This window comes from Alternaria viburni (genome assembly GCF_023758015.1).
Source record: "Alternaria viburni strain BMP 2772 chromosome Unknown scaffold_9, whole genome shotgun sequence".
Classification (NCBI taxonomy): domain Eukaryota; kingdom Fungi; phylum Ascomycota; class Dothideomycetes; order Pleosporales; family Pleosporaceae; genus Alternaria; species Alternaria viburni.
Genome location: NW_026055778.1, coordinates 990673 through 1011545, shown reverse-complemented (window position 1 = coordinate 1011545; position 20873 = coordinate 990673). Strand labels below are relative to the sequence as shown.

The window sequence follows — 20873 nt, the reverse complement described above, 5'->3', positions numbered from 1 at the left end:
TAGAGTGAAGAAAGGAGCAACCAGCCGCTACCCGTACTCAGCGGTCCAGTGCTACGAAGGTACAGTAGCAAAGTACATAGCCACGCCACAAGGTATGTCTACAAAGCGAGCATGGCAAGCATGACCGCAGCACCGAGACCAGCGCCGACGGACATCTTGGAGGCAGCGCCCTCGAAAGGAGGGGATTCGGGGGAGGGCGAGGCACTGCCGCTGGGGCTGGGGCTCAGTGAGACGGTGACACTGCCGGTGGCGCTCATGGTAGGCATGGCCATGGTGCTGTTGCTTCCAGTGGGGTAGGGAGTAACCATGGCGGAGCTGGATGTCTCGACAACACTGCTGCTCTTGGCGACGTACGCGCTCGACGACGACGATGACGGGGTAGGAGTGGGAGTAGGTGTCGGTGTGACCATGGCCGGGTAGATCTCGGGCAGCAGGCTCTGGACGTCGGTGGGGAGCGCTTGGTACCAAGCTGGTGTGTTGCCGGCGGCGAGCGAGGAAGCCATCTCAGCGGCGAAGGCAGACGACGAGGCGATCGCGTAGGCGACTTGGTCGGAAGGGATCGCCTGCGCGAGCTCCATGAGGACGGACGACTGGACTTCGGGCCTACGTCACCAGCATGTTAGCATGGATCTATATTGTAGTCATGATGATTATCGCGGGTAAGCCGCGTGGTAGTCGCGTCGCGTTTGCGGGTGAGGCAGCAACCGCAGGTGAAAAGATGTGGAGAACAGGGCAAACTTACGCAACACCCTGAGCGGTCACGCCCATAGCAAGCGCACCCAACGCCAACGCAATAGTGTTGTACTTCATCTTGATAGTCTTGTCTCGTGTTGAATGATCGTAATTACAGCGAGTGTGTTTAGGGCTTCGTATGACGTGTTGGACAGCAACGGACCGACAGACACGTTGAGTTTAATAAGAGAGTGTGGAGAAAGTCTGCTTGATGATGACGACGCGTTCGAACAGACAGTCTGACTGACAGTAAAAAACTGCAGGGAGCGAGCAAAAACTGGTAATGAGCGTAAAGGTTTGCGGTAACAAAGTGAGAGCGAGAGATGAGCAAAGGGAGGATCCCCGGCTGTATTTGAAACTATGGGCACAGGGCTCACGCGCTCCCTTCACGATAGGTTTGCTCTGCTCGCTTGTGTGTTATTCCCCTTGAGCCTTGGGAGTGACGGGGGCCAGTGGGAAAAGCGGCTAACGGATGGGGAAAAATAAGATTACTACACCAATCTTGTGACGGGGCCTGAGGCGGGCGACGCAAAATGGTAATTGGAATGGGGATATTGGCAGCGCAAGCGAAAGTGATTCGCTGATCGCGGTAACTCCTTTATGCTCTGCTGTTTTCTGTTTGGTTGGGGCCCTCCAGTTTTCTTGCGACGTTTGACAGTTGATTCTTTTTTGCTTTTACGCGCACCCGTTTGTTCGCCCGCTGGACGGCCATGACAACTCCAAACACGACGGGATCGTGATCACGCGATAGAGTCGCCGGCGTGCGATGGCGGTTGGCGGCGCTCAGGGCAAGGTGTCTCATCTCCTTGAAGCGCGGAGAAGCTTCTCGACAGGCCAATCAGAGCGAGCAACGACGTCGCTAGTGGAAGGGTCAAATTTCCACTTTTTAAGCATGCCAGGGGTTCGAGTTGCCGTCTCCAGGGCAGCCCACATGGCCTCAACTCGCGTGCTGCAGGGACGGATGAGGTGCATATCGTGTTCTTCGCAGCCTCGTTTTGTCGCGTGCGTGGCCTGCGCTGCGTCATGAGTGCGCTCACGTATCCAGCGCGGAGGTATTCCTCTAGTTACGATGTGTATGGAATCTCGCCAATCCCATAGTTTGTCGCGATATGCCAAGGGAGGATTGCCAAACTGAAAACTGACAAGCGACACTGCACATCGCAATTAGTCGCCGGCAATTCGGCACTACTGCCCAGATAGCAGAACACCAAGCGCCGTTTTCCCAGCTGCCGTCAAGACATCGTGAACTTGGCCATCGCATTGATCTGCAAACAGTATTTCGTTTATAAACGGAGCGCATTTTCTTTTGGTGCTTTCACCGTAAAATAACGGCTGACGGCTATCTGCACAAGTGCTCGTCCGCGGCGCAGGCCTGGTTTTGGAAGTCGACGAGAACCGTTCGTTGTCAGTCAGGGTCAAAGATAAAGCGCGGGTCTCGCTATCTCGCCCTATTACGTTACGTACTATCGTTTCACTCACAACGCGATTCACGAACAACATCTGCAACGATAGTTCGATTCAGAGCAGTGCTGATGCATTATGATAGCGTGTACAGCTACATCTCAAGAGCTTGGGCGAAGATAGTCGAGATCTACGGCACTCATCTACCAACAGAAGATTTTAGATGAGGCTGGAACGATGCACATAGCTTCGCAATATCACCGAAGCGCCAATCCATCTTTCCTCAGTCCTCCATCTCCCTTGCGCGTGATACTCCAGCGACGGCAGTATGGTTCTGGCCACCGACGGGCTGACCGCATTCCGGACAGCGCGCTTGCTGCATGGGCATACCGCATTCTCCGATGGCGAACTGCGTTGTGTTAGGTTATGACATGTGAAATCGAGCAGGAGAAACTTACTGGATGGCCGTTGACACACTTGTACCAATGCCCAGAGTGAGTCGCGATACCGCCACGTCCGCTGACCATGGCCTTCTTGATAGACTCTAGTTCTTCCTTGGACACTGCCTCGTAGACATCCTTGCTGAGCATCTTCGATGCAGCGACGACAGCTTGTCGCAAGTTGTCCCGTCCACTGAAGGAACTCTCGCAAAGCTTGTCCGCCTTCGTCAACAGATCTTTGGCGGTGTTGCGGTAGTTCATAGCCTTCGACCGATCGTTGTTCTGACCAGACTGGGCACTACCGAAGAACTGGGCGATTCGGGCGTAGTGCAGTGTAGCCTCAACCGCAAGTTTAGGCAAACTCTCACGTATGCAGTCATCAATGAGCCTCTTCGTGTCTTTGAGGAATTGATCCGTCTTAGCGAGGGGTGAACCACTGGGAAATTTGAGAGGCAAGGTACTCTGGAAATGCTTCTGATCCACATTACGCATGATCTCGAAGTTCTCCTCTAGCACTAAGCAGCGTACCTTGATTTCGAGCAGGCCGCCGCCGAGGGTAATGCGTTGATCGCGATCGCGTTTGGCAGACTTTTCAGAAGAGTCGATTGTCAACCTTGCGAGCTCAACATCCAGTGGTTCACTTCGCGCCATACTATGCACGGTCGCCTGGTGCAGCTTGTACGTTGGTTGGTGTCGGATATCCATCCTACGCTGAAACGCCTTGACTGCGTTCAGTAGCTGGATAGTATCCTTTGCGCGATTATTGATCTCGTCGTTGATGGACTGCATGGTGAACTCGTGAGCTTCCTGACCGCGGAGCTGGACTGGCTCATCGGGAACAACCGACATGCGCGACTTTTCGAGGTCCTTCCTGACTTCCATGAGCTGGCCTTCTAGTTGCTGCAAGTCTTGTTGACCGTTGACGATGAAGCGCTTGGACATCTCATCAATGACAGCTCGGTTGATGAGCCGGTTGTAGCGCTGGGTAACATACTGCTTGACAGGCTCTCGACAATTGGGGCATCGTGGAATCGATGCGGAAAGCTCGGCGTCTTCAATCAGTCCGGTAAAGGCGCCCGTCTTCGCATCGACGCTATACACGTCTTTGAGGCTGACTAGTCCGTCCAAAGTTTCGACGGTGAAGAAATGACCGCAACCGAGAACGACGATGGGGGATTCATTGAGATCGACATCAGCATAGCGAGACATCATGATCATGTCTGGCTGCTCGTCTGACTTCATGCCACAATCTTGACAGTAATTGACTGGACATGCTTCACCGCAGACGCTCGGACACTGGTGACCGCATGGGAGAAGCTTAGTGCATCGCTCGTCGCATGGTAAGCGGCTACACGGGGCCGAGCAAGGCATTTTGCAATCGCCTTGATGCTCGCAAGACCATGTACAAGGCTCAACGCACGGAGCACAGGGCTCGTGGCACCTCTGTGGACACTTTGTATGTTTGCAACGTACCTGAATGAGATTAAGAAAGTGTTACAAAATGTATAGGCATCACTTACTTCGCAAGGCGCTTGACAAAGACCGCAATCCGTACCATCGTGACATCGGCGATTGCAGTCGTGATTGCAAGTCCCATGCTTTCTACCACAAGTCTTCCTGCAAGTAGCGTGCTTGACCACTGGTTGATCGTACATATCCTTGGTATTGCACTGAGCGCAGGTTCCGGGGCATGGATGACCACACGACAGAGGTGTGTTGCACAGTGTAGGGCACTTGAAGTCTTTCTTAGAGACATCTACCGAGCACTTCAAGACTACATCGTGCTCGCAGCCAGGTACACGCTTCGAGATCTTGACGTCGCAGGGTATGCGAGCAGGATTCTGGGTAAGATGGCAGGCGACGCCGTGCTTGACATGACCACATGGAAGCTGTACGTGGTCCATCAAGATCATACACTTCCCACAAGGCTCTCCACATGTAGCCTTCTGGCATGCATGATCGCATGGCTGATGCCGGCGCTGGCACGGCTGCTCGCAAAGGAAAACCTCATGCATGGCTTCCGAGTGGCATCGGGCCCCACATTGATGGCCGCAGTCGAGGCGATCGGCGCACGCTTCCCTACAGCCACCTTCAGGACTAAGCTTATGAAAGTCGTCGGGTTGCTGCACTTGAGCGTCGGTATCAGGGTGTCGAGGGCACCGCAAAGCCAGTGTCTTCCCAACTGATTCGGTCGCACGTAGCATTCCGATAACCTTCTGCCACATCTCGACGCTAGAGTAGGTGTCTGCATTACCGATGAGATACATGCCATGTTGAGCGCGACTAAGCAAGACGTTGATACGGTTGGTCGTCTTGAGAAAGCCGACATTCTGTCTATCATTGCTTCGTACAAGAGAGACAATGATGATCTTGGCCTCTTCTCCTTGGAAGTTGTCGACAGTAGCGACTCTCAGTAACTCGGACAATTGCTTCTTCTCCAGCGGCTTCCCTTGATAGCTTTCGTGGGCGGGTATTGCGGTCTTTGATGTATCGTGATCTTCTACTGCGAAACCGTCCCTCTCAAGCGCTTCTCGATCGCGATCACTGAGGCAGATCTCAAAATCGCTACTCATCGCAGCACGGAGCTTTTGAAGCTGGCCAGTGTATGGGGTCAGGACTGCGATATCATCAGGCTTATAGACGCCCTGCCGAACGATATGCCGGACCATGGCATGCACCATCTTGACTTCCCACAAGTTGGACTTGGACTTCGTATCATGTGTATCTGCACCCTTCTCGTTTTCGAAGTTGGTGTGGTCGAGCCAAAAGACATTGCGGCGCATACCAACAACATCCGGCAGCTCGATGGTAGACGGATGGTCCTTGAGCTTATCGTAGATGGTTTCGCGAATCAGCGAAGAGATTTGCGGGCGCATTCGACGCTGTACATTCAGTTGAGCAACAGGCATCAGGGGCCGCCCGGGCTCACCGGTCGAGAGTCGCTCGAACTGACTCCTATCGAGCGCGTGAAGCTTTCCTCGCTCGCTCTCGAGCGACAAGTCGCGGAAGTTGCTGACAGAGGGTCGAAGCTGCTCGTGATCACCGATCTGGATGAGATGCTCAACATCGGGAAGCATCGCCGAGATCATGTGACTCTCCATGACCTCACCGGCTTCCTCGCAGATGATCACCTTACACTTCACCTGCTGGAGAACGGAGATACGCTTCGCCAAGCCGGACGTGGTAACCCCAATGACGTCAGCCTCCTCTAGCAGTCGTCGGTTCAACTCCTCATGGATATTGTTCAATTGTCGTTGAGTCTTGGCTGCACTATTGACGATTTCGAAGAGCTCGCTGACCTTGTTTCCTTGAGCTTGCGAGACCCAGGAGGCGACAAGTGCGCTCCTCTCAAGCATTGATAGAGAAAACACGCTTGCAGTCGCCCGCTGGATTATTTGCTGTAACGTGCTTTGGGGTAATGAAGGTTGGCCATACGCCTCAGTACCGGCGATCCATACATCGAACGGATGCCGGCCGGCTTTCGTGAAGCCTTCGTCATCGACAGAGCGGAACTGATTGTAAATCTTCGGATGTTCTTCGTAGATATGGCCTTTGAGCTTATGCCAGTCCGGACGCTTCGACAAGCCATGAAGACCACCAAAGAGCATCTTGGCCTCCTTCTCATTTTGATCTAGATCCTGGTAGTTCATCGCCGCCATATACTTCTCTGACTTGGTCTTCGTCTCCGATTCGCCGACGGTGCGCAGGTTGTGGTTGAGAAGCTTCTTGGACTTGCTCATGCCGCCAACCCGGATGAGCTTGTGGACGCCGATATCGATTAGGTGTTCGAGGAACTGATCCAAGGCGTGGTTAGTGTAACATACGATGAGTATAGGACCGAGATCGCTTTTTCCCTTGATCCCCAGCAGTATCCGCATGATCTGTAGGCCCAGAAAGCTTTTTCCCGTCCCTGGAGGTCCTTGGATGAAGGCGAACTCTCGGGTTAGCGCAGCAATGAGCGCGCGACACTGTCCACGGTCAAGTTGCGTTCTGGCCTCCAGCTTATCGAGTAACGCCTGGTCGTCACATGATGATGTTGGTTCGATAGAAAAAGAGTCTTCTTTGTTGCCATCTTTCAGGAGAGCAGTCACGGGGAACTTGAAGCCAGGCGCCCGCGCGTATAGAGGTGGAGGAATTTCGTGAGTCCTAGTCGTCGAAGGACGTTCAATGTATTTGTCCGGGACAATCCACTGCTGAAACGGTAGCCGATTTAGTCGCTGCATCGCCTGTAAGCTTTCCAAAGTGGGTGAAAAGGTCGCCGGCATGACCTTCGGGAACTCAAGCAGAATACCACGGGCTGCTCCGACGTTGGCTTGCATGAGCATCTTGACCGTTGCTCTATCTTGAGTTACCAGACTTGCCGTCATGTAGGCCAATTGGTTGTGGTGTGTCAAGCTGTACTCCTTTGTCGGATCGGTATCCTTATTCGAGACAGTAAGGAAGACATGTTGAACGACAGTGTCCTGGATCCATATCAAAGACAAAAGCGACCCTTCATCGAATCGTCTGGACTCCTCCCACCAATTGACCTTCTGGGCAACACTCCTCTTACGGACTATCGCAGGCTGCAAAAATTCCATCTGAGCTTGCAACCCCATTCGTTTGTCGAGCGTGACGTAGCTGACGCGAGCACTGGTGTACTGATTGGCCCGCATATCGCCTAGATTGAGATTGGGGTGGAGCAACGTGTTGGCGTCTTGCGATACAGCATGCATGATTCCAGCCAATGACCCCTTCAGCTCACCGAAGATATCGTGGCGCAACAGACGGAAGTAAGTATCAATGTGGCGTTGCACGCGATCTTCAAGGAAGTGTGGCTGGTCGGGATCGGTATAGGGCAGGAACTCCTTCGCGTCGCTTACGATCTCATCCCGTGTCGGGAAGATTACCATGTCGCCAATGTCCTTTTTGTCGTTGTCAAACCGGTCTGAGGGCACTACAAGGTCTCTCGGGTAGAATGACGTGGGGCCGTCAACATCGTTGTCGTCTCCAACCCCATTTTCACCAGTGGGATCGGCGAGGAGACCGTGCGCTCTAGCTACCAGGGCTCGGATATCATTGAGACGAATGCTTGTCCGTGTTGAGGTATTTGGCGATACCAAGTCTTTGTAGAGGTCGCTTACAGCCTGGATGGAGTCCGCCAGCGGTATGATCTCATCGTTGAACCGGGCTCTACGCTCACGTCTCAATAGCTCGAAGAGAGCCGTCGCCATGGCGAGAAGCGTCGTCTCGTGGTCCTTGGTAGATGCCGAAGAAGATGTCCGAGCTGCCACCAGAGCCTTGCAAACCCGCTGGAGATATGAGACTGCAGTCCGCCCACCGACACCACCGAAGAGGTTGTAGATGGAACCGACGTGGGTGTCAACCGCGAGACATCGAAGGAGTGAGGAATGCGTGAGTGTAAGCAGGAAATGACGGGCGTTGCTGAGGAAGGTGTCGTAGTCCGAGCCGATAACCTTTGAGTTCAGAAGGGCGAGGATGTGACGATGACCACTCTCATCGTCCGAATCATCGTTGAGGTCTTGGGGGAGCTGCTGTCGCCAGTCTCGGTCTCCAGCTTCGAGTATGCCAAAAGCACCCTCCCAGAGGCGTCGCATGGTCGTTGGATCGGTTTCTGCCTCACCAAGGCGGCGCTTCCATGAGCTGTATGACTTTCGTGCCTCTCTCTGCTCCTCCGTCTCTTTGACCCGTGCGGGCTTGGAGGCCTTGGTGTTGCCATCGTGCCTGCCTTGATTGAAACCACCACGACCGCGACCGCGATCTCCGCCTCTGCCACCTCTTCCACCACGGCCGCCTCGTGGGTTGCGTCCGCCGCCGCGTCCAGACATCGTGAGCTGATTCGGGCGTAGGCTTTTAGCAAGATCAGCGGAAGGATGCGTCGCTGTAGAGATTGTGTCGGTGATAGTGTCCGTTGGGAAGGAGCAACTTTATCCTTCGTGCGGACGCTAGCCGTCGGAAAAACCCTGCACGGTGTGGTGAGAGGTGAGAGTGAATCATCAAGCGGTGGAGAAGCGGGCGAGATAACACCGCGAGTGCCGTTTCCATCAGCAAACATTCGTGCATGAGAGTCCGGGGGTCTGCATTAGTCACTTTCAGCACTGCAGCAACGCTCGTCAGGATATGGTGAGAGGTGAAGGGGAAGCATCCGAGGAAGACCAGCAAGCGTCGATACGGCGACAGTGAACAGCGTAGGCGACCTCGCAAAGATGAGTTCTGGTATCAGTTGAGGAGATACAATGCCTCGATAGGTTCCAGTACCGGTGTGCAGAAGTGCTGAACCTGACTGATGCTGGTGCCCGCCCATACGTTCAAGCCTATGCACGCCTGTTTGCTAGCATCTCAGAGATAACGAGAAGGAAACCAACTCCTGAGCATTGAAACAAGACAAAGATTCCCTGAACGTCATCCTAATGTGCAAAAGGTCGGGTTGAGCGTGGCTGCCACATCAAGACAAGCCTTGTGTTGTGATGACGTACTGAAAGCAAGAAGAGGAAAGAGCGAGTGACCACGAACATGGGGACTATGCCAAACAGAAAATTACATCAGGAACGTGATATCATAGAAAGCAATACTCGCCTGTTGTGATCTTTAGTGCCTACAACGCCACCTGTGCAACACCTTTCGACGCCCCCTCTTCTCATGCCCACATTACTTCGTCCCAACATCCGGAAACAAAACCTGCACCATCTCGTCCAGAAGCGTAAACGCAATATGCGTACTGCATCTTCGTTAGCATCATCCACCAGAACCATTCCGTAAACTTACTTCAACCGGGTATTATTAATAGTCCCCTCAATCTTCTTCGCCGCCAACTGCGCATTCTGCCTCCCCACCACACTACTCGCCAACTCAGGTACCAGCGTACTTAGAACCTCGCTCGCCGCCTTCCGACTGTTCTCTTTATCTTTGCTAGTTCGTTCAACACCGACTTTCATCCTGCCGTTCGGCCACATACTGTCCTTTAGCGTGTCGATGTACTTGACGATGTTGTTCTCAGAGAGCAGGTTGTCGAAAGACTCGCGGACTTTGCGCTCAATAGTGCCACCGAGGAGTTGGTGCAAGACTACGACGACAGCGCGGCCTCGGAGCCAGTTGTTCTCGCGGTTCAATTCGAACGTTTCGAGGAAGATGTCGCAGATGGGTTTTACGAAGGGTTCGAGCTCTTTGTTTTCGAAGGCGAGGAGTTCGGCTTCTGCTTCTGCATCGTTGCCGGGCTCGCCGGCGACGAGGACGCCGGAGGAGGAAAGATTGCCGGGTTGGGCAGTCGCGCCGTTTGTGTTGGCGAGCTGAGTGGTTGCAGCTGATATGAGGTTTTGGCCTGCGACGGACAGTTGATCCAGCACCGGTATGTTACCCAGGAACTCTTCCATACCATCGGCAACTGAGTTGTAGATGCGAGTTACGAAGTCGTTGGAGTTTGGATCCTGGTTGCGCAAGGCGTCGGCGGGGCTGATCGCAGCTTGTGAGAGGAAGGCACGTAGTTCGCGGCTGCGACAGACAGCTGGGATGAGTAGAAGTTCCCTTAGGTACTTCTCAAGGCCAAGTCGTCTCTTGTGTAAGAAGTCTTTCTGGAGCTTCAGCATCATCTGCCGGCGCGGGAACTCCAGATTTCGGACTTGCGGAAATTTGGCGCGAAGCCTTTTGTTCAGCTCGTGGAACTCGCTGTATCGTCGTGAGACGACCCAAGTAGCGGCAGGCATCTGGTCGCCAGCACGTCGTCGTACTTCGATGACGTACATAGCATACTCCTTGCCGTCTTCCTCTGTGCCGACCATGATTGATTGAATGAACACAGTCGCGCGTCCGTACAAGCTGTTGTCGCTCTCCTGAACAATGTACTGTTGACGCTGTAGCTCTTTTCTTTGGATTTCTCGCTGAAGACTGGCTTTCGATTTTCGCAAGATCCTCAGTTCTGCAGCGTTGTTTGTCAACTCAGCTTTCGATGTAAGCGAGTCGACGATAGACTCTTGGGATACTAGGCGCTCAATATCAGCCGTTAGCGCATCGATAGCCTCTGCGAGACCCAGGTCTCCGGGCGCTGCCTCGTGGATCTCTTCCTCCTCTGCTTTGCTCCTTGGGACTGGGTCATCGATCTCGTCCTCCATGAACCTTTCTTCATCACCAAACAGGTCATCATCAAAGACACCGCGCGTTCTAGGCTCTCCAACTAAGCCAAGGGACGCTATGCTTGGCTTCAGACTGTCTTTGCTTTGCTGCAATTGTGATTGTGGGGCTGGGGATGACGCTCGTGGTAGATCGACGGATCCTCGCATGGAAACACTGTCTAGTGGCGATTTCAGGCCCGGCTCGTAGAATATCGAACCCTCAGGCTCGTCCATAATGTCGATGATGGCAGCCTGCATAGCATCGACGACCTGCGTATTGTTGCCATTGGAGCGATCATGACCAAAGTCTGAGTTGAGGCTTGCGGTCGAGTGTGCGAGAGGGTCTGAGTCGTAGTCCTCGTCGAAAAGAGGTGCGCGTGCAGATGCTGATCTATGTACATCCAAAGAACGTCGTGCAGGTGGCTCGGCATTTTTGACGGCTCCTTGGCTCTTGAGATCTGATGACGATGCGACGGCTCGACGCAAGTCTCCTTGTGGTATCTGCAATGCGCTTTTCTGCCTTGACTGGGTGCGAATCATAGCAGGTGCAGCCGCAGACGAATTGTCGAGTGTTTGCGCTACAGTCCTCGTATTCACACTGCTGTTCTGAGCGTTCGCCGCCTCGTCCATGGCCAACCACTTGTAATACAAGTTGGATTTCTTGAACCTTCGGAAGTAGGGCTCCTGTAATTGTTCGTACGCCGCCGTCTGAGCTTGGAGCAAAGAACGTCGCGCATTATGATACTGCTGCGGAGTCGCCTTCCGTCCGGCTTTGAGAAACTCGGAGACAGCTTGTTGAGCTTCAGGAAGTATCTTCAACTCCGGGTTCGACAAGTAACCGTCGTAGATCTGCGCCAGGTCTGCGCGGTCAGACTCTGTCCATGCAGGAAGCGAGCCTATGTAGTCTGGCGCTTCTTCAGTCTCAACTTCCAATGGATTGCGAAAGCCGTCCACTACGATCCAAAATTGCACCAGCCGCATCAGATCCGCCTGGTCCATGAACTCCATGAAGCAAGACAGTCCTGAGGCATCGTACAGCACTTCGCGCAAAGACGCATTTGCGAACTTGGACGAAGTGCGCTTGTGCTTCGGCTTCTCCTGCGCAGCAACCTTTGCCCGCACCGAGCCACCAGCACTGAGGTTGGTGACCTTTGTATCCAAGATTTGTCGCGCTGTTTCTAGGCGCCGCAGATAGACAGGGTCTTGATCTTCTACAGTGGAATCCTTCCGCAATTGGCTTGACACTTCGCTGCGAAATCGTCTAGCATCTGCAAGAGTATTGGTCTGCCTGATGGCTCGTATGAAACGTTCGAACCGTCGTTCGTTATCGCCGGGCGCAAGCTTTGGGAACTGGACGTTCTTGGGGTTCTTCGGTGAGGGCGGAGCATGTTCATCGAGAGCAGCTCGAATCTTGCGGACAGTTTTCCTTTCCTGTATTAACGATCGTCCCTGAGCGAATTAGCGACAGTCTACTATGCGCGGGTAAGTTCTTACGTAGCCCTCCATAAGCTGGTTCCATGTGTCTGGGTCAGCGAGCATCTGCATCACAGGAGAGAGGACTGCGCAGGCCACAAGCTCTTTGATCAGTACATTGACAGCGGGACTGGTAGACATGTTCGCAGGCATAATCTTTGGCAGTAGTCGCGTGACGATGCTTCGTAGATGTTGCTGCTGTATAGGCTTGGTATTCGAGTATGCCAACGACGCCGCCGGGTGCAACCGGCCCTCCTTGTATTTGGCTGCGATGGCTAGATCAAGCTCCTCAGAATCTGTGATGTTCCGCGACAGCTTGCGTCCGCGGACTATGCGCTCTGCCTCGTACGACGCCCGCAAATGATCGGTGATGAGAGGTATCATGCGCGACACGACTGTCTCGACCATATCTACCGCCAGTATGCGTTCCCGGATCTCGCCCATTGCAGCCCGTATCGCATTGTCCACCTCGTTGACGAAGGTTGGGCTTTTGCTGATACTGCCGTACCAGCTCTTCACGAAGTCGCGCAGTATCAGCCCAATGAGCACGTCGATGCTGTCTGATATCATGAAGGACGCGGGGTATAGCGGCTCCATCATATACATGTTCCTCATGTCCAAAGCCTCCCTCTCAGCCTTCCACCTGTCCGGCGCAACGAAGGCGACGTGGCGCGGCCCATAGTCGACCTTTCCTCCGCCTCGTAGGTCTGTGTCCCAGGCGATCGTGAAGGTGAGCCATGCTCCCAGGGCAAGCGTCGCGAGTACTCCGGCGAAGAAGGCGTAGGGCAGGTAGTGCAGCTTGGGCTGCCAATGGGTCAGGTACCCCCAGGCGATGAAGACGGCGATAGCGGCGAAGACCAGATCTCTGCGCTTCACGGGGGCCATAATCGTGCGGGTGGCGCCCGTTTCTGCATCTTGAGCGGGATGGCTGAGGGTGCGGGAGGCTTGGTGTTCTTTGGACAACCCACTTTCGAGCTTAGACCACTGCTGACGTCGACCCGCGTATATCGTATTCAGCGAGTATAGCAGCGTCAGTATCTAGCTTTCTGCAATGTCTTAGTCAACTCAGCAAGTCTAGGACATGACAGGCACCGAATGACGCTTTTGTATTACGCTAGGTTTCTAAGCGCTATCAAGGTCCGTGAAAATGACTGCGCGCCTCGTGCGTGGTATACCTCCTATGCAGATAATGCCTTGATCCCAATAGTTTACATTCATGACGCCGTCCCAACTCCGATACTATGCACAAGCTTTCTCGTCTGCCCCAATCATATCCAACTAGAATTTCCGTCGTCCCAGTGTCGGCTTCCAGTCGAGCGGGTGTGTCTCTTCCGTGGCGTTCTCATCCTGCTTCCAAATCTTGATAGACTTATCCGACTCTCCAGTGATGAGACGCAGGCCGGTCTTGTCGAATGTCGAGCACATGACGCCTGCTTCAGCTTCGAGAGATCCCGGCTGTGCGATACTTTCGCCATGCTGGAACCGATGGCCTGTCTTCCAGTCGTAGAACGAGGCTTCGCCGTTGTCGCTACCGGCGAACATGATGTTATCCTCGTTTACGGAGAGTGTGTTGATGATGCTGTTGACCGGCGAGAAGTTCTGCATGAAATCACCGTTCGGGCATAGCCATTGTTTCGCCGATTGCGCCGATCCAGATGCAAATGTGAATTCCGTGGGATGTGTGGCAAGAGAGCGAACCGACTTCTTGTGATGTGTGAGAACCGTACGAGTCTTTCCGGCGACCAGGTCCCAGAGTCGTATTGTGCTGTCCATGCTTCCAGACAAGACTTGGGGCTCGGCTTCTTGACATTGGATCGAGGAAATGGTTCCCTTGTGGCCTCCGAGAACATGGATGTTGCTGCGCGAGCGCATATCCCAAACGCGGACTACACCATCTCGTCCTCCAGTGCAGAGCACATCCACAGTCGGGTGAAGCGAAAGCGAGTAGACTCCGCTCAAGTGGCCGTGGTAATGTCGAATGACTTTGTTGGTCTCGAGATCCCAGCATTTGACCATCTTGTCTTCTCCGCAAGAGAAGAGATACGGATGCCTTGGGCTCACTGCAAGCCCTCTGACTGCCGAAATGTGTCCTGTCAAGGTAATTTTTAGTTGACCGCTGGCCAGATCCCAAAGCTTAATCGTCCTGTCCGCGGCACCGGTCGCGAACCATTGGTTTCCAGGCTCCATGGCCACCGATCGCACCTATACGTAGTCAGCCGCTGTCGCTCTCTTGTACAATACTATCGTATAACTTACCCATCCCATATGTCCGCTAATGACCGTCTTGACCTTCCATGGCGCGTGCCAGTCAGGCTTCGCTTGACGAACCACGTCTTTCCTGACCAACGCGCTCGACGTCTGGTCTCTGCTCGGCGTAGGTCCATGAGCGTTGGGTGCAGCGCCCTTGCCTCCTGCCCTCACTGCCAACTGCATCGACTGTGCATCACGCGCCTTGTCCGCCTTTTCTGAGACACCATCAATCATCTTCTGCATCTTAGGATCCGAGGCCTTCTCTTCAGCGTTCTGTGCCTTGATCTTCTTGCGTCGCTCGGCCGCTGTAGATGCTGCGCTGGCCATCTTCGCAGCTAGCGCGGGTGGTAGCTCGCGCACATGCTCATATTCGTTGCGAATGCGCGATGCGACGCTGGCCTGGTCTGCAGCGGCTGAGGGCGCTGGTGTGGTTGGGTGTATCGAGAAGCTGCCATTCGAAGCGTGATCTAGCGCCGCTGATGACGCGAAATCGGCGGCGAATATCTCGCGTGTCCGCTTCGAAGAAGATCGTATGAGCTGTTCCGCCGTGCTGAGAGGTCGCGACGCTGCGGTTTCGGCCATGTTGACGACGTGATGTGGAAGAGGGAAGGAGAACTGCATCAACGTTAGCTGCGGCTGTTCGCGACTGAGGCGACACTAACAGTAGAGACTCACGTGTTGACGTATGTGGTGATACTGAGGGTCAACTGCTAGTCGTCCATCGCGAAGTTTCACTAGCGCGCCTTCCTCACTAAGCCGAGCTAAGCCCGACTATCTTATCTGATTGATTTCGTTCACTGCCCGCTCTGCACTCACCACTATGTCAACCTACACACAACTGTCTTACTATCTCCAGCAGTCAGCATGGTCGCTCGCTTCTCATACTCTGTGCGTATTAATGTTTGTTACTAGCTTTCTATGTCCCGCTCCTGCCATTTTTGGGGAATATCCAGCACGCTTGTTGGTTTCTAGCAAGCAGCCGGCTCCGGATCGAGCAAGACTACAGTGCTGAACTTCAGTCAAACACGACACATACCTTTACTGAGCTGTCTTCCGGCTAGAAATTACTCTCGCTATTCCCGCACGGACCATCAACGACGCCTGGCTTCAAGCAGCACCGTATCCTTTGATACCAAGCGCACACTGGCGCGAGCATCATATCATACTCCCTGACAGCTAACATTAACAACCATATGGCTTTTGCCTCCAAACTATTCAAAAATGTTGCATACAAACAGCAGTGTACCAACACGAAGTACCTAACTCACGCTACAGTCGAACGAATTCATCGAGCTCCAGCGCGAAAGCTGAACGATGTCGACAAGATATGATACCACAGTGTTTCTTTCGACTACAGCGTACCCCATCTTCCCGAGATCTGGGTTGAGCATCTCAACAAACCTTGGAAGCTAAGAATCCAGGCTTCGAGTAAATGATGGTGGTCTACGGCGATTGGATGTAGGGTCCAATGCACAAATCCCAAGCGGAGGAGCCGACTGGTCTTACTCCGCAGCAGAGAATCCAGGACGCAATGCTGGGAGCTCAATGGGGTTACATGACCGGTAATTTGTACGTAAGAGCCCTCATCTGGTTATTCACATGGGTACCCACTTCGGATCGTCCAATACTCATGGCTAGACGATCCAATGCCCAACGCTCGCGTGCACACATCAGAATGTGCAGGACATGCAGGGGATACGAGTGAGCCTCTCCTTCGTACAGCATGGCACTGTAATATTGCGCCGCAAAGCTCACATGTCAGATGCTGTCAGCACCGCGCACATGTTTCCTGCATCGCGACCACGTTTATGACTGCGCAAAACTGTCGCGAACCTGTGGATACGGAAAACTCAGCGGTCACGGCGAGGATGCTTGTTTCCCCAGATCTTCCGGGTTCTCCGCTTCATAGCTCCAGGATTGCGCAAAAGCAGCTGAACGGCGCGCGGTCAAGCACATGCTGCCGAGGAAGTTGAATGGAGAGCCAGACCGAATCGTCAGATCCTTCCAGAGGAGGAAAGCCACCTCCGCACGAAATGACGCAGGAACGGTTAAACCCTTGCACTTCAACAACAGGGTCGTATTGGCGGCACACCCACCACAAAGTAACTCAAGAGAAAGTGTCCTGTGCCTAGAAGTAGGTATTTCGTGTCTTGAGGATAGGAGTACACAAGCATATTTCTTACAGCCGCCTAGACACACGAATGCAGGTACAACAAGGCCGCCAGTCTTACGCCATGCCACCGTCTTTTTGCCGGGAATTTCGCAGACAGCGGTGGACGTTCGGATGGCGCATCCGTTCGGCGGGTTAGCCATGTTCCTGCGCGACCGAGCTTAGCCAAAGGATGTAAGCATGGATTATCCCGGATGTTTGGCCGAGAATGGTCGAGATGTCGCGGGGTTTGTAACACTGGATCCTGCGCCATATATCGATTTCTGTGTCGCATTTGCGCTTGCCGCCATCCAATGGCCACCCAGCCGGACTGAAGATGAAAACTTTGACGATTGAAGATCTGCGCAAAGCGACGATGCACATAGTCGTTGGTTTTGCCTTCTTGCGCGGTTTCCCAGCCTCAGGGCTGCCCCGGATCTTCTCGCTTCGCACTAGTCCCGGAAGCGATTAGATGGGAACGGCCGCACCGTCACTGGCCTCATGAGACCCAATCAGCAAAAGCTTCTAGTCTCTGCGGCATGGTTCTTGGCGCCTTGATCAATTCGATCCCTGTTCTATGCTGGAGCTCGCCGTCGCCCAACATCAATGCTCACCAATGATGTCCAATCGACGATCGGATGGCTTCTTACTCGGTTCAATAGCACTACACGCTCCTCGCAATTTCTACATGACACTCAAGAAAATGTAGAGAAAGTTACGCGGTACCATCTCCTTTCTTTCAGTCTTCATGATTCACGACCATTCGCTGGCAAGGCGCGCCGCGCCTAGTTGTGTGGCAATAGACTCTGCCCTCACAAGTCCGGCCTCGACGAGCCGCAGCTAGCGATGCGTAGTCTGGGGTAGTGTCATCACGCGCTACCACATCGAGCAATACCTCCAGGGGCTGCTTGAAGATCTCGAACGGGGGCGAACAACACGCCCAGTGTGGAGCCACTTGGGTGCTAGCTTGTTTCTCACCTTGACACGGGTGGCCTACGGTTCCGCTTGATATAAAGAGCTTATGGGAGCCTCCTGTTGGAGTTCCTGCAAGCTTCAACTGTCGTTATACATACATCAAAGAACTTTCACTACACCGATCACCGTATCAACACCAAGACAACCGTCAAAATGAAGACCTTCACCATCGCTGCCTTCGCCGCTCTGGCCTCCGTTGGCTCTGCCCAGCTCAGCAACATCCCATCTTGCGCTGTATGTCATTCCATGATCGTCTTCACACTCATCATAAACTAACACCTTCCAGCTTCAATGCTTCCTCGCTCCCCTCCAGAGCGACGGCTGCTCCTCCCTCACCGACTTCGAGTGCCACTGCAAGAAGGGTGCTGAGCTTCTCGGCAAGGTCCAGCCCTGCGTCCAGGGTGCCTGTGAGCAGGACGACCAGGCCAAGGCCATCTCCGCCGTCCAGGACACCTGCAAGGCTGCTGGTGTTCCCATCAACATCCCCGGTGCCAGCGCTGCTCCCTCCATGGCCAGTTCTGCTGTCGCCAGCGCCACATCCGCTGCCGCCTCCATGGCATCTTCTGCCGCCGCCTCTGCCTCCTCCATGGCTTCCTCCGTCATGTCTGAGGCTTCCTCCGCTGTCGAGTCTGCCGCTTCCTCCATGGCCTCCGAGATGTCCTCCGCCATGATGACCGGTACCCCCACTGCCAGCGAGAGCATGATGAGCATGACCCCCTCTGCCTCCATGTCCGAGTTCACCGGTGCCGCTGCTCAGGCTACCCAGGCTGTCGGTATCCTCGGTGCCGCCGCCCTTGCCATGCTCGCTTTGTAGATACCCTCACGCCCTTGTTGGCAAGCATGAACGGATTGACTGTTTAGTCATGGTTAGGATGTAATGGAATCACGTTGGGATGGATGGATCGAATCTTGTATTACCACCTAAAACCGATAATGCGATACCTAATACTTCGAACTTGATCCTTTCTCTCAAATCGTTACATTGTACCACTCTCTAAACCTGATGCAATATCCACCCCGTTACCTCGCTGCTCACTTGCAATGTTTGTAACGCGTCAGAATCTCCCGGTGGCTGTTTGCATTCGGTCGTTCCGAAGCTGAAAACTTGCCCAGTGACGTCAGAGTAAGCACCATCGTGCCGCCGAAATGAGAACACAAGGGTTTCCATGCCTTCGTTCGGATTGAGGTAACCCGCACTCTTAGTGTAAACAGACGCTACGCATGTGTAATGCACTCTTTTTATGCAAATAAACACGATGCCCTTTTACCGATTCACCGCAGTGGAAGCGACGGAGGCGCTCTCGTACTGCTATTCTCTTGTGTAATTACCGTAGACGGCCCTTACTCTTAGCTCGGCTCTGGCAGACGTTGTCGTGCCGTCTTCTCGATTCAATAGAAAACGCTTGATGTTTGTTGATAAACATTATACTCGATCTCATATACGTCAAGAGAGCTTAGAGACTGGACAGACGCTGCGGAAAATCCAGTACCTAGGTATCTGCCCAGTTGTTGGGAAATATAATTGTTGCTGGACATGGTTGCTCTGAAGCTCTTCCCATTACAGTTCTGTGACAGGTAGCTAGCCACTTGTATCGTGCGAGGTATACTGCTGGAAGAGAACAAGCCCCTCAACATCTAAGTGACTGTTCGCGATACCCAGCTGCGTCATCTCACCCACCACCAAACACTCAGCTTGAGTGACAAGGCCATCAGTTGCGCAAAGCAGGAGCACAAGTTCTTGGTCCAAGACCTGCGCTTACACGATCGAAATATACATGATCCTGGAAAAGGAAAACTACCCCAGCGGAAGTCTAGATCGCGTGCATGCTGCAGGCGCGACATTAGTAAGCGTTGTAAAGGGTGACTACTCGCTGCAGCAGACAAGGCAACCACACATAATTAATTCGTGACGTCAATCCCGGCGTACACAGATAGCGCAAAGGGCGCTGTCGTGCTTTGAGATGTAAAAGAGGGGTCGTCATAACCTAGAGAGCGGACGAGCAGTTGCAACATCGCCAACTTCAACATTCATAACCCTTCCTGGACAATCATCATGGCTTCAGAACCCGAACCATACACGATATCAGTCCCCGACTCCGCAATCGAAAAGCTCAAACGCAAGCTCTCAGATGCCGACTTCCCAGATGAACTGGACACACCCGATCAATGGCCTTACGGCTCACCCCTCTCCGACATCAAGCGATTAGCAAAACACTGGGAAACCAATTTCTCATGGCGAGACGCCGAATCCAAAATGAACGAACTACCCAACTATCGCAAAAAAGTCCAAGTCGACGGTTTCGGCCAAATCGACATACACTTCGTGCACAAGAGAAGTTCAAACCCCAACGCCATACCCCTCCTCTTCAGCCACGGCTGGCCCGGCTCCTTCCTCGAAGTAACGAAATTACTTCCACTCCTTGAAGCTGGCGAGAAACAAGGGAAACCCGCATTCCACGTCGTTGCGCCGTCTCTACCAAACTTTGGGTTCAGTCAGAGGATTAGCAAGCCTGGCTTTGCATTGTCGCAATACGCGGAGACGTGCCATCGGTTGATGCAGGACCTTGGGTACGAGAAATATGTTACGCAGGGTGGTGATTGGGGTTTTTGGATTACGAGATCGATGGGGTTGCTGTATCCTGACTATGTGCTCGCGAGTCACATCAACATGGTGCGCGCGCAAGCACCTACGTTCAAATCGCAGCCTGCACTTGCTCTGCAGCACGCCATTACTCCTTACACCGAAGCTGAGAGCAAAGGAATCGAGCGCTCAGAGTGGTTTCTCAACGAGGGCCAAGCGTATCGCCAGCTGCAGTCTACGAAACCACAAACACTCTCATACGCATTCGCTGATAGTCCCGTGGCGCTGTTGGCATGGATCTACGAGAAGTTGATCGATTGGACGGACGGCTATCCTTGGACTGACGACGAAGTACTCAATTGGGTTAGTGTGTACTGGTTCAGCACTGCAGGGCCCAATGCGCATGTGAGGATCTACTACGAAGCGCAACATAATCCTACGGATCTGATTCCGAATCGAGAGCGCACGACGACGTGGATTGATCGCGTGAAGTTGGGTGTTGCGCACTTTCCTAAGGAGATTACTGTTGTGCCGAGGGTGTGGGCGAAGACTTTGGGTGAGTTATCCTTGTGACGATGAGGTTGGGGTCTTTACTGACTCTTTGGGCACTAGGTCCTCTCGTGCATGAGAGTGTTCACGATAAGGGTGGACATTTCGCCGCGCATGAGAGACCAGATGTGATCGTTGCTGATCTACAGAAGATGTTTGGGAAGGACGGGCCATGTTACGGTATAGTTCCAGGAAAGTCGGGTTATTGATATGGGTTT

General features: G+C 53.5%; 7 protein-coding genes across 7 annotated transcripts; 2 read left to right on the top strand and 5 right to left on the bottom strand.

Moving 5' to 3' along the window:
* Window positions 1–98: 98 nt before the first annotated feature.
* Window positions 99–810, bottom strand: J4E79_005235 (uncharacterized protein; the record flags this gene model as incomplete). The annotated part of the gene is made up of 2 exons (XM_049354113.1): window positions 99–603; window positions 743–810. The coding sequence occupies 2 exons, from the start codon at window positions 808–810 to the stop codon at window positions 99–101; spliced, it is 573 nt and encodes a 190-aa protein (XP_049211733.1).
* Window positions 811–2416: 1606 nt separating this feature from the next.
* Window positions 2417–3815, bottom strand: J4E79_005234 (uncharacterized protein; the record flags this gene model as incomplete). Its single annotated transcript, XM_049354112.1, has 2 exons — window positions 2417–2542; window positions 2592–3815. 2 exons carry the CDS (start codon window positions 3813–3815, stop codon window positions 2417–2419), a joined length of 1350 nt encoding a protein of 449 aa, XP_049211732.1.
* Window positions 3816–4089: 274 nt separating this feature from the next.
* J4E79_005233 (uncharacterized protein) lies at window positions 4090–8401 on the bottom strand (the record flags this gene model as incomplete). Its single annotated transcript, XM_049354111.1, has 2 exons — window positions 4090–4231; window positions 4734–8401. The coding sequence occupies 2 exons, from the start codon at window positions 8399–8401 to the stop codon at window positions 4090–4092; spliced, it is 3810 nt and encodes a 1269-aa protein (XP_049211731.1).
* An 820-nt stretch (window positions 8402–9221) lies between these two features.
* Window positions 9222–13036, bottom strand: J4E79_005232 (uncharacterized protein; the record flags this gene model as incomplete). The annotated part of the gene is made up of 3 exons (XM_049354110.1): window positions 9222–9291; window positions 9339–12127; window positions 12173–13036. 3 exons carry the CDS (start codon window positions 13034–13036, stop codon window positions 9222–9224), a joined length of 3723 nt encoding a protein of 1240 aa, XP_049211730.1.
* A 393-nt stretch (window positions 13037–13429) lies between these two features.
* On the bottom strand, window positions 13430–14983 carry PRP46 (pre-mRNA-splicing factor prp46; the record flags this gene model as incomplete). Its single annotated transcript, XM_049354109.1, has 2 exons — window positions 13430–14353; window positions 14408–14983. 2 exons carry the CDS (start codon window positions 14981–14983, stop codon window positions 13430–13432), a joined length of 1500 nt encoding a protein of 499 aa, XP_049211729.1.
* Window positions 14984–17678: 2695 nt separating this feature from the next.
* J4E79_005230 (uncharacterized protein) lies at window positions 17679–18339 on the top strand (the record flags this gene model as incomplete). Its single annotated transcript, XM_049354108.1, has 2 exons — window positions 17679–17759; window positions 17812–18339. The coding sequence occupies 2 exons, from the start codon at window positions 17679–17681 to the stop codon at window positions 18337–18339; spliced, it is 609 nt and encodes a 202-aa protein (XP_049211728.1).
* A 1239-nt stretch (window positions 18340–19578) lies between these two features.
* Window positions 19579–20864, top strand: J4E79_005229 (uncharacterized protein; the record flags this gene model as incomplete). The annotated part of the gene is made up of 2 exons (XM_049354107.1): window positions 19579–20662; window positions 20719–20864. The coding sequence occupies 2 exons, from the start codon at window positions 19579–19581 to the stop codon at window positions 20862–20864; spliced, it is 1230 nt and encodes a 409-aa protein (XP_049211727.1).
* Between the last annotated feature and the right edge of the window lie 9 nt (window positions 20865–20873).